This window comes from Chamaea fasciata, unplaced genomic scaffold (assembly GCF_029207755.1).
Source record: "Chamaea fasciata isolate MVZ Bird 193981 ecotype frontalis unplaced genomic scaffold, bChaFas1.0.hap1 SCAF_22, whole genome shotgun sequence".
NCBI lineage: Eukaryota > Metazoa > Chordata > Aves > Passeriformes > Sylviidae > Chamaea > Chamaea fasciata.
In genome coordinates this window covers 2,749,064-2,766,335 of record NW_027094107.1, presented here as the reverse complement: position 1 = coordinate 2,766,335, position 17,272 = coordinate 2,749,064, and the positions used below count along the sequence as shown (strand labels likewise).

Genomic DNA, 17,272 nt, shown 5'->3' with positions numbered 1-17,272 from the left:
CAGAGTCATGATAAAAGAATGAAACAACTGTAGTGAGCAGAAGGAAAATGCATTCAACAGCCATCAGCAAGATCTGCTTTGATTTTCTTGAGGAGTTACCTGAGTTCTGTTTGTAACATTTATGCAAACAAACGAGCTGTGCAGGCACTGTGTGTGAGTAGGATGCTGTTCTACAGACAAACACTGTCAGACACATAACCCAAATAACTCACAGTTCAGGATTTATAGAAAGGCTTGACAGCGGCTGCAAAGAAAATTCAGTAGCTCTAGAAAGCTTCTGTGTTCTGAAAACAAAAATACCAACACGAGCGTGGAAGTCACTTTTTGTGGGTCTGCAAGGGCTGAGATCTGTGCCACAAAAAGACATTTTCAAAGGATTCAGTTCCTGATCACCTCCTGTATACCTGACAGCCCTTCCAAGGCTCCACCTGAAATTCTGGGTGCCTTTCCCAGGGTTTGCAGAGACTTCAATAACCCCCTGCAGCCGTATAGGCTGGGGAGGGTGTGGCTGGACAGTGCCCAGGAGGAAAGGGACCTGGGGGGACTGGTCAGCAGTCATGAGCCAGGGGGTGCCCTGGTGGCCAGGAGGGCCAGTGGCTCCTGGATCAGGAATGGTGTGGCCAGCAGGAGCAGGGAGGTCATTCTGCCCCTGGACTTGGCACTGGTTGGGCAGCACCTCGAGTGCTGTGTCCAATTCTGACCCCTCAGTTTAGGATGGACACTGAGTGCTGTGTCCAGCTCTGTCCCCTCAGTTTAGGATGGACACTGAGTGCTGTGTCCAGCTCTGGTGTCTCAGTTTAGGATGGACACTGAGTGCTGTGTCCAGCTCTGGTGTCTCAGTTTAGGATGGACACTGAGTGCTGTGTCCAGCTCTGGTGTCTCAGTTTAGGATGGACACTGAGTGCTGTGTCCAGCTCTGGTGTCTCAGTTTAGGATGGACACTGAGTGCTGTGTCCAGCTCTGGGATCTCAGTTTAGGATGGACACTGAGTGCTGTGTCCAGCTCTGGTGTCTCAGTTTAGGAAGGACACTGAGTGCTGTGTCCAGCTCTGGCCCCTCAGTTTAGGATGGACACTGAGTGCTGTGTCCAGCTCTGGTGTCTCAGTTTAGGATGGACACTGAGTGCTGTGTCCAGCTCTGGCCCCAAGGTTTAGGATGGGCACTGAGTGCTGTGTCCAGCTCTGGTGTCTCAGTTTAGGATGGACACTGAGTGCTGTGTCCAGCTCTGGCCCCTCAGTTTAGGATGGACACTGAGTGCTGTGTCCAGCTCTGGTGTCTCAGTTTAGGATGGACACTGAGTGCTGTGTCCAGCTCTGGCCCCTCAGTTTAGGAAGGACATTGGGACTCTTGAGCACATCCAGAGGCCACGAGGCTGGTGAGGAGCTGGGAACACAAACCCTGTGAGGAACAGCTGAGGGAGCTGGGGTTGTTCAGCCTGGAGAAAAGCAGACTCAGGGGTGACCTTATCACTCAGTAACTCCCCGAAAGGTGGCTGTGCTCAGGTGGGGGTTGGTCTCTTTCTGCAGGCAGCACTGACAGAACAAAAGGACACAGCCTCAGGCTGCACCAAGGGAAATACAGGCTGGATATCAGGATAAAGTTCCTTACAGAAAGAGTGATAAAGCACTGGAATGGTCTGCCTGGGGAAGTGGTGGAGTCACCATCCCTGGGTGTGTTTAAGGAAAGCCTGGATGTGGCACTCAGTGCCATGGTTTAGTTGAGGTGTTAGGGCTGGGTTGGATTTGATGATCTTGAAGGTCTCATCCAACCTGGTGATTCTGTGATTCCAAAGGCCCAGAGAACCAGGGAGTGCAGACCAAAACAAGTAAGGAGCAGAGGTGGGGTATCCATGAAAAGCTTGGAAGGCAGGAGATTGAAGGGATTTAAACATTTCTAAGGATTTCAGAGCAGCAGGAAGAAACAAGCAGAGTTTATTCAGTATCCAGGTGCTCTGCAGGGACAATTCAAAAGGGGATGTTTGCAGGGGAATATTTTTGATGGACTATTAAAGCTGTTTGCAAGGACAACCAGCACTGAGTAACTCAGGGCTGGGCTGGGCTCCCACCTGGGGCTTGACCTACTCAGGATCCACTCCCAGGGCAATCACTCAGAGCAGATTTTTAAGCAGCAAAAGGCAGAACTTTGTTAACACTTCTGTTTATATCTCAGCATTTCCCTCCAGGTCTTCCACTGGATTTTGGGAAATGAGAACAGGAGGCTAAACAGCCCTCAAGGACTCTGATAAACAATACAGAGCACGAGAAGGAAACAACCACATGAAATACAAAGCCCACTTCAGCAGGTTTGTGTGGAAAATGCAACGGGCATTTAATCCTCTCTGCTTTGGCACAAAAATACAGCGTGGGTTCATAGATAGGAATATTCCTCCAAGATTTCCACAGAGCTGTGAATGCAGAGAAATCAGGAAATGGGAGGCTGAGGAGAGTCAGGCCATGGCTGGAGCAAGGGCTGAGCCCCTGCTCTGATCACAGAGGGGCTGCAGAGTGCCCACAGAGCAGCAGCAGGCTTTGGAGGCCACAGACAGGATGATTTCACTGTCTAACCCAAGGATTCCCAACACAATTCTGTTTTATTTGCATGTGTACTGAACCAATCTTTGAACAACAGTGACTTCATCATCTTGAAAAATTACAACAAATTTCAAAGCATTTTCTTACAATTCTCATTCTGGCTTTAATCTGTTGGTTTTTTTTCTCTCTATCCTATACAGATTTCATGATTAATTTATTATCATTTCTCATCCCATTAGCATCCCCAGTCCCGCTGATTAATTTCTGTTACAGCCTCATTATTTCCCTTTTATCAATACTGCATTTCATTTTACTGCTTTCTACAGTTAACTTTGCTTTTTGTCCTCCACCAGAGGCTCTCACTTTCAATTTACCACGAGACAGTGGGCAAAGACTGAGCTGGAATGCAGTAATTACACCTCCCTGCCCTGGCAAACGGAATCATTTATTTTCCTTATGGATGGAAGCAGCTGGGAGCTGCTCTGCAATCCCACAGCAATCCCACAGCAAAACAATACTTCTGCCTTGCCAGATTAATAATGGAAACTGATGGCTTCTGGAATTTGAGAAACCTATGGAGATGGATTACAGTATATTGCAACATTTGCATTGAGGAAGGAGAAAGGGTTGACTCACACCCAGGCAGGCAGATCTGGTTCCACCTGCAGGAATATTAAAGCAGCACCCAATCCATCACTGCCAGAGCGGCTCAGATCCAAAATCATTGGAATTCTGGAGGTGACTGCCCACAGGAGGCTCTCCCAGTTCTTCATCCACTGGAGTTATGGTTAACTCAGGCCTTCCATTTCCTTTAGCCTTTGCCACAGATCCCTGGGATCCTCTGAAGGTTTGGGAAAGCTTCTGAGCGCTTCTCCTAGAAGTGTGAGCATGTCCTGAAGCAGAAAGGAAACACGGAATTATTAGCATTGTATTCCTGCCATTTCTGCTGGCGTGGATCACACACCCAGTCCCTCAAACCCAGCCAGGTGGGCAGCCCTCATCCACACACTTTGGTGGGTTTGAAAGGACTCTGTTTAAAAACTCTGTCCAACAGCATGGCCCAAAACCAGGATTCTTCCCTAAGGAGGGACAGGGAAAAGCAGGGGGGGGGAAAGTGAGGAAAAGTGAGGCCTCACCTGAGACTGAAGCTCTTAAACCTTAGGTATGGAGTGAGGAAGAGTCAGAACTCTGGAGACTGGAATTATTAGGGAAGAAAAGAATGTGTGGTGCAGCAGGAACTCCCACCCACCCTGCTCATCAACATGGGAAGAGACCTGGGAGCTGCAGGAAGGCTCCTGCCTTCAGTCTGACTTCCCAGGGGGGCAGAGAGGAGCTCTTCCTTCAGGAGGATCCTCCTGAAGAACAGCCACAGGGAACCCAAGGAATTCTGCACATTTCTTTGCTCACCCAGCTGCTCCAGAGGCATTTCCTACCAACAAAGCTTCAGCCTTGGGGACACTGGCACAGAGACAGGAATTCCAAGAAGAAATCTCAGTGTCCCAAGGCCTCAGCCTCCATCACACATTGCAGTGTCCTGTTCCAAGATTCCCAAGGCAAAGGGTGAGCAAGGAAGCCCAGAATGGGCAGTTACCTCCTATCACATCATTTAATTTGCCATTTCAGCTTGGACAGCCCAGCAGAAAACAAACTGGGGAGACAAAATCAAAAGGGACACAAAACCAATTCCAGGACATCCTGGGAATGACCTTCAGCTTCCATAAATCAAGCAGCTCAAATGACTTGAGGAGAACCTTGGTCCCAGGCATTTTATTAATGATAGGGACCCAAATTCTATTTAGCTTTGCACTGATCTCACTGCCATGTGTCAGGGGGAATCTGAATCACAGATTCTTCCATTACAGCACCTATAAAATGTAGCAAAAATGGTTTTCAACAAGATTTGCTTACTCTGGAGTAGAACTGTTCTTCCAATTTCCTTTGGATCAAAGCACCTTCCAGCAGAGTCTTTTTTTGCCTGAGAAAGGCAACCTGGGCCAGCTCTGCTCTCTTCTGCTGGCAGTCAGGACATGTTGAAGCCTCGTGGATTTCAGCTTCTGTCACCTGGAAGAGGAAACTTTGATGCCATGAGCCCGCCAACTTTGAGAACAATTAATAAAAATACACAGAGGTACTGTCTAAAGACAAAAATTGGCTTTTTAGGCAGTGAAAAAATAATTCAGTGACAATTCCACCATCTATAACTGCTCCTATGCTGACTGTGTGCAAAGCCTTAAACACCAACCAGAGGGGTTATGACTATACATTATATTTATACATTTTATAAATAAATTAAGAGGCAAATAAACTCTGGAGCAGTTAGTTCAAACAGGCAGCTCTGAGCCAGAATCCAACCCAAACTCTGCAGTTGTGTCTGTAAGATAACCAGTGCTGCTCAGTGATTCCCAGGTTAGTTTATCCACCATGAAATCTTAAGCCTATTTAACAGCATCACACAAATCCCAGGGTTTGTGCTTTTATGAAATATCAATGGTTTTATCTGATTCAATTGACTCATATTCCATCTGGCTCCACAAACACATTAAACTGTGACAAAAGCAGGGGAATCAACCCAAGAAAGCCCCATCCCAGGCCTCTCGGTCCCCTTTTCTCTGACTTCTCTGGATAAAAATGTTGTTGTTTGGAGCTGCAGACAGAACCAAGCAGAAGAGCAGATAAAGTTTATTTTTCTTAGGGAATGTATCCCCACAATGTGAGAGAAATAAAGAGGAAATAAAAATTCCACAAAATCTGCAAGGTGGATTAACATTATTAGAAATTAAAAAAGCAGATGGCTGAAATGTCAAAATCGTTTTAACAGACAGGAAGCCTGAAATAATTATCACACCAGAACTGACTTTAAAGTGTTATATTTAGGTGCAGGGCTGAGGGCTGGAGCTGGGGCATAAAACCCACCCTGTGGTGGGAAAAAAAAAACAGTGGGCTGGTGACAAAAAAAGAGATTTGAATTGGGTAAAGATGAGACAGAGGCTTCTTAAGCAGGGACTGAGGTCAGCAGGATTTTATTGGAACTGCTTTTATCAGTATTACCTAATGCCTAAGAAAGCTGGGGGCATGGGGAGGTTTTGTCTTTGGAATTCTTCTAATCCCGGAGTCACTCAGACTTCACAACAAATAAAATGCAGAATAATTTGACAAATAAATGGGGCAAACACAACCAGAAATAAAAGGCTTTTTCCTTCAGCTCATCCAGGCCTTCTTGTAAAATGAATTATGATCCCAGCCTTGCTCAATCACACAAATCAGGATTTTATCACCAGGCAACAGTTCTACAGTGATGTCTAAGAAATGAGAAAGATAAATCTTGGGATATCAACCCAAAACCTCTTCCAGAGGCCCCAGCCTGGCATCAGTAAGGTCTGCCTAACTTGATCCTGATATTTTGGCTTTTTTCTCCAGTGGTTCTCCCAGAATTTAGGAAAAATCTCCCTCAGTACCTGTTTCACAGCCTCCCTGGTGTTTTCCAGCAGGATCCTGTTCATCAGCTGGGCAGGAACAGCACAGCAGTCTTCTGTCTCAGTTTGCCTTGCTGGGACTGCCCACTGCAGCTTCCTGCACTTCTCTGCCTGCTCCTGCTGCATCCCACTGATCCTCCTGCTGCAGAAAGACCTGAGAGCGTCCAGTTCTCCACGGGATAACTCAGCAATTCCTGCCAGCCAGAAATCAACAGGACGAGAGCATCAATGACTGTGTCAGGGAAAGGGGAATTGCTGCTCTTTAGCTGTGTGACCTCGTGTCACCCAGGAAAACCCAAACGCAGGGTCAGGCCCTGCCTGCAGCAACAGCAGAGCAGAATTTAAACACAAATGTGGATGGGAGCTGTAGGAACTTACACAATAAATGGCTCTAAAACAGGCTCCAAAACCAGAATTTAAACACAAATGTGGATGGGAGCTGTAGGAACCTGCACAATAAATGGCTCCAAAACAGGCTCCAAGGATGGGAGGAAATAAAAAGACAAAAGGTTAATGGCACAGGATGAACAGATTAGCAAAGCAAGCAGTTAAACACTATGACATTAAATAAACTGGCTGTCAATAATACAGATTTAGCATCTCACTACCTGAAACTACAGCTTGCTAAACCCAAATTAATTAATATTTCAAGAGAGCCCTTCATCAATAACTCTAAGGAGCAATTTGTAAGAAAAATTAGAGGCAGTGTCCACTGAAGTCACTCTGGAATAATAAATTCTAGAAACTCCAATAAATTCCACAAACTACAGAAAGGCTTTTTTTTTTTTTTTGGAGGAAATGCAATTAGAAAACACTTTTCCTCTAAAGCTTCAACAATCATTGCCTAAATTCTTTATAAGATCTTATTTAAAAAATATCATCCCCTCTTTCAGCTTCTCCTATCCTTCCCAGTGGCATGTGAAAATAAATAAAATAGATATTAGACTTCAGCTGGGCAGGTTAGGATGGATTAACAACTTCACTCAGGGCTTTGGGGGAGATTTTCCAGAGGCTTAGAGCACAGTCAGTGCAGTATTTCATGGACATCAGCACGAGACGGGGCTGGGTGAGGTGGACACACCACAACTCTCCAGGTTTCCATGGCCAGAGTTCCCCCAAAGTCAGGCAGGTGATGACTCCAAAGTGTGGCCAGTTTAACTCCAAGGATTCACCCCCAAATTCCTGCTGGGAGGTCGGGTTAGACCATTTAAACAACCCCTCCACATTCTGGTTGGATTAGACCATTTAAACAACCCCTCCACATTCTGGTTTTCTTCTGGAAAATTAAATCGGGAAATGATTTAATTTCATTTCCAGACAGGCACTTGGCATTCCAGTCTCACAACACAAATCCTCGAAATACTGAACAACAGGAATATAAAACTTGCCCTAAATTCCCCTGAGTGCAAAAGACAGAGCTGTGGAATTCTGCAAAGAAATCGAGCATCTCCTCAGAAATCCAATGGATAAGAGAATCCATAATTAAAACTCAGCAAAGCAGGAATTTTGTGGCTCCATGGACATCATGGAAAATATGTTTAAGTGCAAATCACCACAGTTCAGAATTGAGCATCACTGTGCAATTTAATCCTCCTAAGAAGATGTATCAAAATGATTAAAAGCAAGGACATGGTGACAATTAATAGACAGATAAATAAGAATTAGCAATACCTTAAAATGAAATTTAATTTCAAAAAATTCTGAGGGAGCATCATAAATATCTGAATGGAAACCACCATTTCAGTCATTAGCTGGTTTTCCTTACAAGAATCCCGTAAAAAAGTGGAAATCATGTGCCACTACTGGGTTTAATCACACTAATAAAATATTCCTGGCAGGTTCATTTATGCTGAACACAGAATGAATAAAAAGACTGAAAAGTTACCATTGTGAGGTGGGGAAAAAACCCAGAACAAAAGCATTTGAGTACTCAGAGGGAGAAGTAAAACACATAAGGTCCACTGAGCATTTAGTGACAGTTTAATACCAGTCTGAGTAACTCACTTAAGGTTCTTCTGACATCCACAAGTGCAATTTTATTAAGAATTGGCTTCTAATAATGCATAAATCCTGTGCTGCCACACACCCACCCATCTGCTCATCTGCACCTCCAGACTTCAGGAGAAACACTAGCAAAGGGAACAGCAATTTTTAAACCTCAGGGCACGACTCAGTGCTGGAGTTATTTCTTCACATTAACTCCTGTTTAACAGGAATTTCAGAAATATAAATGAGGAATCAAGGACTAGAATTCTACTGAGACAAACCCAAAAAAAGACGAGAAAAGTGTGTCTTTTGACTGAAGTATTTAGACATTCAGATTTCCCCCAGGTGTGGGAGGTTCACCTGCCCAGGGGATCTCAGCACTTGCTTTGGGGGTTGGGTTTATTCCGTGTCTCTCTCAGATTCCCTCTTTTCCATGTGTGATCCAGACATGCTGGAATGCTCCTTCTCCTAAGGTCAGTGCAGGGAATGCCTGCCAGTGCCAATGGCTGCTGCACAAGGACATTTTCCTGATGTTTGGTTGCTGCAAACCCAGCGTTCCCTCTCTCCACTGGAGAGGAGTAAGGCAGAGCAGGTGACAAGAGCAGCCCAAGTGACACCAGCATCAATCCCAGCCCCATCTCACTCAGCAGGAAGGTCACAAAACATGGAATGTTTGGGAAGTGAAGCCCCACAAAGTGCAGCAGGAAGCTGCTGTGATTCCAGCAGCCCAGGACAGCTAAGCTAATCCGCATGTCTGCATCCCAAACCCTGCTGAGGGGGTCAGAACTCAGTGACCTCAGCAGGGTTTGCTGTCTGTCTACAACTCCAGCCTTAAGTGTGATGTGAAATCCACGAGGAGGGAGTAAAAGAAGAAAATCTTTATGAGTTTCCTTTTCCTTTGATGTTTAGCTTTGATTTAATAGGAAAGTTGGCTGGCATTTTATTGTTATTATTCCCTACTAATACTCTATTTTAGAGAAGATAAAAAGTAAAAAGAGGTAACTGTGAAAGGCAATAATCAATAACTGCTCTTCAGTAAGGTTTTACCTCTGCAGCTCCAGATAACATCTTCATAATGACCTAAATTGATTTTACAGTTCAGATGAACATGCTGACAGCCTGACCAGCAAAGAGCATACGAAAGACCCCTGCAGGTAACACAGAACCGAGAGAAACAGGCTGAAATGTCAGGCTGTTCATCACAAATAGGAATTTAAAATGAGTAAAACTCCTCCAGCACAGTGAATCATCCCAGAGTCACACAAACACCTGGGTTGGAAGGACCTTAAAGCACAGTGCCACCCTGGGACACATCTCACTGTCCCAGGCTGCTCCCAGCCCCATCCAGCCTGGCCTTGGGCACTGCCAGGGATCTAGGGCACCTGTGCCAGGGCCTGCCCACCCTGCCAGGGAGCAATTACAGCAATAGTGCAGTGGTAACAGCGCAGAGAGATAAACAGGCAAAGCATTTCATGGAGACACGTTACAAAAGTGAGAGGCAACTCGTGAGCACAGCACCAGCCAGGGGGGTAAAGAGCCCCACCTGAATTTTCAGATCCATCCAAGCTGAAGAACTGCAGTTTCCTGAGTACATTTTAAAGATGACTAACGTGGAGCAATCCCTGTGGAATTGAGAATTTACAGTGGTGTTGTGATGCCTTTGCCTAATAACAGCTCGTGCTACCACAGTGGGGTGGAGGGACAAAGACAACTCTGATGAAAATTTCTCACTTCTCCTGAGACCAGGAGGTGCTTTTCTCCTTTCAGCCCACAAAGAAAACCATGAAAAATAAAAATGATGCTGCAAGATGAGAAGGAAAGTCTTGAGGCAATAAAGCAAACCCTAACTCAGAGTACCTGTGTGCTTGGTGCACACGATTCACTGAGCTGAGTGTTCTGAGGAGCAATCCACTGTGCAGCAATCCACCTCTAGGGGAGCTCATCTGGTGCATGAAAAGAACCATCTCCAGGCTGCTAAAACAGTACAAGATTTGGGGGCTACCAAGTGCTGAAGGATTAAGTCCAAGAGAAGCATTTATAGGTATCAGAAGACAGAAGTTGCTGTGCTTATTTTATGGTAATATTCTGCAATAAAAAATGCAGGGCATGGCTAATTATGATTAATTTGGGGATTTCATGGCTGGGTACTGTGTTTGCATCAAAGAAAAGCATGAACCCTATTTTGTGCTCTTCACATGGACCATTGGAAGCATCAATGAACCTGAGGCTGCCACAGGGACCAGTGACAGGACAAGCAAAGACAAACCAGCTCTGCATCCATCAGCTCAAGGCCGAGGAACAGAGCTTGCTGCTCCAGCCTCAGTGACCACTCTGACTCTCCCTGCCACCAACACCCATCAGCCAAAGGCAGAGCATTCTCTGGTGCACAACTACAAGGATCTGCAAGTGATTCTATGAATAAAATCCTCTGTGTGCAACTCTCAAGGGAAAACCCTGTGGAGATGGAAAACATCCTCAACCTTCAGCTGTGGTTTATCTTTCATTCAGTGCCTCTGAACTCTGTCAGGTCCCTTTCAGTGCCTCCAGGAACCAGTCACAGGGCTCTGATGTATTTTAGGAAGACTCTCCTGGAGGAGCCTCCCTGCTGCAGATGAGCTGCTCCACACAAGCTGCCTTCCCTGGACTGCAGGAAGAGAGAAATGCGGGGATGAGTCAGGAACCCCCAGCACTGACTCACCGCGGTGGGGAAGGAGCTCTGCAATTCCCAACAGCCTGGAAGTGACCTGAGCTGCTGCTTTTTTAGGATGGAGGGGTGCTTTGAGGATGCTGCTACACCAATCCCATGCCATGAAGTGCCCAGGCAGGAGGATCTCGTGGTTGATCAGTCTCACAGTGACCCACAAAACTCCAAGTTTGCTCGCTTCCCATCAGCGTGCAGATTGAGGAAGATTCCCCGTCTGCTCCCATTATTTTTTGCTCAATTACAGCTTTCTTGCTCTTTTTTCTTAATTAAAAATAGCACCTCTGACCCACTTTTTGACAGACTTGAGCAGGGCTTGCATCCCACCATCTGCTCTCACAGTTCCTTGCATAACCAGTGCATGGAAATGGATCCTTCCTTCCTCCTTCCCCTTCTCCTCCTCCTCCCTACACTCCATCATCATTTGGGTAAAGCTGCTCCATTGTTCCTGCCAAAATTGGTGCCCTACTGCCTCCCTCAGCTTGGGAAAGGAACTAAAACAGGGCAAACAATTCAATTATCAATTCTGTTGATCAGCAAGGGGGGGAAAACATTTCACACAATAAATTCTGAAGTCATGTTTATTTTGGAAGGAAAAACGCCCAAATTTCCTAGTACCTCTACAGCTGGAGAGAAAAAAACCTGAATTAAATTAAACAATTACATTAAACAATTAAATGTCAAATGTGGGGACATTTTTAATGTACTTTTCCAGGTTTTCATGGTGATGCAACATCAGGATAATGTCAGCCATGTGTCATATGGGAGACAAACTCCTCTCCAAGAAAGCACAGAAGAGAAACTTTGTACTAAATTACTTGGCTGCTTAAGCCAGGTTAATTAGCTGTCTTAATTTAATAGCCTGTGTGTAAAATTTAAGTCAAGTTTACACCTCCTTCCAAAAGAAACAATTATAAGCACTGCTGAAGTTACCCAACTCACCAGCAGGAGCTCTGATGACAGGTTTGTCTGGCCTAACCCCCGTGTCTTTATTTTTCAGATCAATCCATTTTCCCATGGCATCAATCCATTTTCCTATGGCAGCTCTTTCCACAGCTGGGTCCACTGCTTCAGACTCCTCCTCTGCAAGGAAAAAAGGCAACTTTGAACACATATTGTGAGGAAAGCAAAGTGGGAGGCAAATAATCCTCCACTTGAATGTGCCAGCTCTCCCTGCTGAGGGAGGAGGAACCCTGAGCCACAGCAATGCACAGATGAGGCCACAGATTTCAGCTTCTGCTTCATCCCTCATCTCATGCAGCTTTAAGGTCCTACCCAGCCCTCTCCATTATTTCAAATCCTGGAACTAGCCCACGGAAAAAATGTTTTATGGCCTAGTTACTTTTCGTGCACAGTAAAAAGCAGCTTGGAGAATTGTTTTTTAAGGTGCCAACAGAATTTCAGCATCACAAGATTACACTAGGGAATGACTTCCATGGCCAAGTCCTTCCCATGGAGCTGTCCGAAGCGTGGATCTGGTGGGCCCTTTGCACAGCAAGGACACTGTATGCAATTTTCACATTTATTTCTGCTGATTCAAGTCCCCCCTGCACTTTTTGAAGCTGTGAAACACAGGCCTCAGCCAGGGAGAGCTCAGCATACCTGCAGGACTTTGGCCTGCCAGTGATGCTGAGATTTCCAACGCCTCTGACACAGCTGCCCCCTCCAAATCCTCTGTGGAACACCAGGATCCAGGAGCTTCGCTCTCCTCCTCCTCCTCCTCACTGAAGGACTCAAAGGTGTCTCCTGAGTAGTCCAAAGCAGAGCTGCTGTGACTGTGGCTCATCTCCAGCCCCTTGCCATGGCTCCCGGAGCTCTCTGCTGGGGCAGTGGCCATGGGGCAGCACTGCAAATAAAAACAAAAACAAGGCCAGTTTCACAGGCTTACTCACAGCAGTGTGGGATATAGATTGTGTCACAGTCACATCACACCAGATTTAACCAGCACAACAGGTGGGTAAAATCACAGCTCAGTTGTGATCAAGCCAAAGCACGGATGAGAGCAGCACACGTTCAGATCCACGGGATAAATGTACAGTACCAATTAGCACTGAACATTAGCTGTGAAATCTGAGCAGCATTCCTTTCAAATCTGCAGTGATTACAGTGACGCTTGGATAAAATTCTTCATTTAACAAATTAAATGCAAATTTTCCCCTTTCTAGCATCTAAAAGGAACTTACGGGAAAGATGAGGTAAGAGTATTTACAACAGCAGGTAGTGATGGAACAAGGGGGAATGAGTTGAAAGGGCAAGAAAGTATAGTTAGATGAGAGAGTGGGAAAAATCCTCCCACTGTCCCAGGCTGCTCCCAGCCCCAGTGTCCAGCCTGGCCTTGGGCACTGCCAGGGATCCAGGGGCAGCCACAGCTGCTCTGGGCACCCTGTGCCAGGGCCTGCCCGCCCTCCCAGGGAACAATTCCCGCCCAGTCTCCCATCCAGCCCTGCCCTGTGGCAGTGGGAAGCCATTCCCTGTGCCCTGTCCCTCCATCCCTTGTCCCCAGCCCCTCTCCAGCTCTCCTGGAGCCCCTTCGGGCTCTGGAACGGGCTCTGAGGGCTCCAGCCCCGGCCCCGCTCCAGCAGCTCCGAGCCCGGTGATCCGCAGCCAGGCCCGTGTCCGCCCTCACGGGCTCCGGGAGCTGCTCTGCCCTTCCCTCCCTCCTCTCGGCCCTCAGGGACGGGCTCTAAAAGCCGCTTTTTTCCTCCTCCCGGCCTCTGGAACTCTCTCCTTACCCCGGCCCGGCTTCCCCGGCAGGGAAGGGGCGGCCCCGGGCGCTGAGGGCGGAGCGGGGCGGGGAGCCCGGGCCGGCCGCGGCTCCGGCGGAAAATCCGGCCCCGACATGGGCCCGGGTATACGGGATCGGTGGCGTGCTTCGTACCGAGTCCCGGTCGTGCCCCACACCGAGTCCCGGTCGTGCCCCGCACCGAGTCCCGGTCGTGCCCCGCACCGAGTCCCGGTCGTGCCCCGCACCGAGTCCCGGTCGTGCCCCGCACCGAGTCCCGGTCGTGTCCCACACCGAGTCCCGGTCGTGTCCCACACCGAGTCCCGGTCGTGCCCCACATCGAGTCCCGGTCGTGTCCCACATCGAGTCCCGGTCGTGTCCCCACACCGAGTCCCGGTCGTGCCCCACACCGAGTCCCGGTCGTGTCCCACACCGAGTCCCGGTCGTGCCCCACATCGAGTCCCGGTCGTGTCCCACATCGAGTCCCGGTCGTGTCCCCACACCGAGTCCCGGTCGTGCCCCACACCGAGTCCCGGGTGTAGCCCGCTCCCTTTGAAGGGGACGCTGAGGAGCTGGAGCGGGTCCAGCGTTCTGCGAAGTGCTGGAAAGGCTGTGTGAGGGAGCCGAGGGAGCCGTGTTTCGATTAATCCCCACGGGGATCGGGGCAATACATCGCAAAAACACCGCTAAAGGGCTGGCCGCAGGTGTGACCCGCTAAAATAACCGGCTGCTGTTAAAAACAGCGCGTGCTGCGGGTCAGCTACAGCTCTGCTTTGCCGTAAGGACAGAAAGGCCAAGAGAAACACCAGGGGATTTTTAAACTACTTTTTTTTTTTTTTTTTTTTTTTTTTAACCTTTAGGGCAGTGTATTACATCCAAGAAGATGAATGCAGATGGCCTTGGATGTGACACTTTCGTGGAAATAAGATGCCAAAAGTATTCCAGGGCATGAAATCTTCCCATGTTTTCAGGTACAATTACCATAGGTTACATCACGATAAAAGCAACCCTTCTGTATCCTGGGATCTTGCTTTAAAATTGCTATTTCAGGTTAGCTAGTAGCACTTTTATTTTTTTGTTTCAGTGAAGTCTTTTTTGGCAAGAGAAGCTGATTCTTCAGTCCTGAGATGCAGAGTGTGTTGTCTGCACTGGGATTCTATCCTCGTGCTGAGTTTGGACTGCCTGGCCAAAGGACAGGGATTTTGTCTTCTCTCACATTTGATGAAGCGCAGCAAAGCTGATCTTGTGTCTCTTGGAGCAGAGAACTCTGTGCTGATCCCCACATTTAATATAAAGAAGGATTGGCCAGCATGAGATGGATGCAGGAGAGTAATAAAAGCATCGATGCAGTGGAGTGTGAAGCAGAGTGGAATAAACAGCTCTGCCTACACATTGTTCAAGTTTTAAGATTCAGTTGTTTGATGAGTGGGCTGCTCGGGGCTGGCCCTTTTCTTGTAGTTTGCTGCAAGAAATTAAAATAATTTATATGGAATAAACATTTCTTTTACCTTTTCTGCCCATACAAATGAGAGCAGTGATCAGAGGGGTGTGTGAGTGGAAAGGCAATTATCCCACTGCAGGAGGTGGGAGTCAGCTCAGTGCCAGGAGCTCACGGAGGCAGGAATCTGGAATTATGGAATTAGGGAATTCTGTGCAGTTTAGATCAGCCCAACCTGCCTTGTGTCCTACACCCCTCCAGCCCAGAGATTTACCTTGAATTGCCTGCTCTGAGGCCTTTTCCTTCTCAAGGAGATAATGTGGCAGACAGACTGAGGGAGATCAGGATCTGGAAGGATCTGGAAAATAAAGTGAGAGATTTCATGCTCTGGGTTATAAACCATGGGGAAACATTACCTTTTCTTTAAAATTCTAATCAGCATGCACAGAGAATAACACAGAACAGCTGAGAATAACCCAGATCCCCACAGCTCCCACTAAATGCTTTGATTATTTATCATTGCCCATTTTTTATGGAAACAGTTGACATTAGATTATTAGTGACCTGGGTGGTATTTGATTTTTTTTTCCCCTGGAGGTTAAAGACTTTGTAGTTTCCTGTTCTAGGTCCTTTTTAAAATTCATTTTAGAGCATGAAAAATATATTGTTCCGTCAAGTTTATTTCTCTGACATTTATTCAGTGCAGAGTGTGATCCTAATATTAAAGGTTTTTGATTTAAAGCCCACGATACAGACAAGACTTTTCAGTGGTCTTCCCTAAAACAGGACATTTCATCACTGCCTGGGAAGTTAATATGTTGGAACAGCATAATTATTTGAAGGAGTATTTGTTTTTCAGGGATTTGTGGGTGATATTAGATGGCTCAGCCCAGTTGTGTCACAAGGTATTAAGGTTTCTGCCTGCTAAAGTCATGGAGCTGGGCCTATATAGAGCCATAAATAATATTGTGTGAGAGCCAGTGACAGACTTTGACTCCAGCTCAACTCTTTATCACATGGTATATTAAATTTAAACACAATTGTTGAATTCCTTGCTGTGGGCAAACGCTTTTTGATGTCTCCTTCTGTTAAAGTTGTAATGTCCCTTTTAGCCTGTGAAACTCACTCTTGCAAGGCATGTTTCTCAAATAATCAGCCTCTCATTAATGATGGCAGCAGAATTAATTGGGCTGTCACCACGAGGTGGGGAATCCAGTTGGGAATTGCGGGGTGAGGCCAGTGGAATTAAGCACACTTTGATTGTGGGGAAACTCCATGGGGCTCAATAATCAGATGCTCACGGGCATTATTCTGTAGGAAAGGGCAGTTTCAGGCTGGAGCATTTCTTTAACTCTGGAAATATGAAGGACAAATGCAAGAACTCTGAGGAAATTTGAAAGCATTTGTTGACAATTTCAGATACAGTCAAGGTTTTCCTCTTTATCAGCACAGAAAGTACTGCCAAGGAGCCCCCAGACACCATAAATCATCCAGGAGAGTGGAGAGGCTGAGAAGATTACAAAGGAAATGCTCTGAGGCAGGCAGCATCCTGAGAAGTCATTGTTTAGGGCCTGCTGTATTTAAAATGGTCATTTCAGCTGCCATTAACTCCCATGCCTAATTAGAAAATGGTTTCATCTTTGCCTAAAGTTGCTGGAGACTGGCAGGTGTCCCTGGCACATCAGAGTTCTGCATACAAATGAGTGGTGAACCTGTCCACTGAGTTTCACACAGGGAAAAAAAAAATCCATATTTGTAGGCAGCCGTTGTTAATTGTGCTTTGGGATCGGTGGAGGAAACAACATTCCAGTCAGCAAGGCCATGCTCTGCCTTCCTGATTTTCCTTCTGCTTTCAGCTGGATAAATATCCTTCCTCACCCTGTCCTAAGGAGGTGGGAAAGAGCAATTTCTGCAAACTGCAGATTTCCTCGTGAGCCCTCTCTTCTTACAGGAGCAAGAATTTCAATAACCCGGTGGGAAAACGTCTGAAAATGCAATAAAGTCCCATTAGGCAGCATTATCAAATCTCCCTTCACAGGGATGCATATCCATGTGTAAGGAAACATTCAGATCCTCACTGGACGCTGAATTTGTAAATCACATCTTCCCCAACAGTCTGAATCTTTTGTGCCTGAATAAATCAGTGCTGATTTACAAAAGCAACCCAGAAAAATCCCCAGATCCTGCTGCTTCCAGGGTCACCCAGAGGGGTTGGTTTCAGTTTGGTTTCTTGTCTGCGGGTTTGCATCAGTTCTTTTTACAGAATTATTGTGCAGAGCTATTTTAGGTGCTTTAAATAGCTGGGTATTTGAGAGCAGTGGTTTTTCCTTGTTTTTCCAAGGAATATTACAGCCTGAACACGACATTAATTCATGGGAAAGAGGAGAATCAGAAACCCATCCAGTGAAGGCTTGAGATTTCC

The 17,272-nt window shown here is 46.6% G+C and overlaps 1 protein-coding gene across 1 annotated transcript; it reads right to left on the bottom strand.

The window, feature by feature from the left end:
- Positions 1–1,952: 1,952 nt before the first annotated feature.
- On the bottom strand, positions 1,953–13,465 carry CUNH8orf48 (chromosome unknown C8orf48 homolog). The gene is made up of 6 exons (XM_066202378.1): positions 13,423–13,465; positions 12,293–12,536; positions 11,633–11,773; positions 5,986–6,197; positions 4,439–4,591; positions 1,953–3,423 (listed from the first exon to the last, which is right to left on the bottom strand). Exons 2-6 carry the CDS (start codon positions 12,525–12,527, stop codon positions 3,319–3,321), a joined length of 846 nt encoding a protein of 281 aa, XP_066058475.1. The 5' UTR covers positions 12,528–12,536; positions 13,423–13,465; the 3' UTR covers positions 1,953–3,318.
- Positions 13,466–17,272: the final 3,807 nt, after the last annotated feature.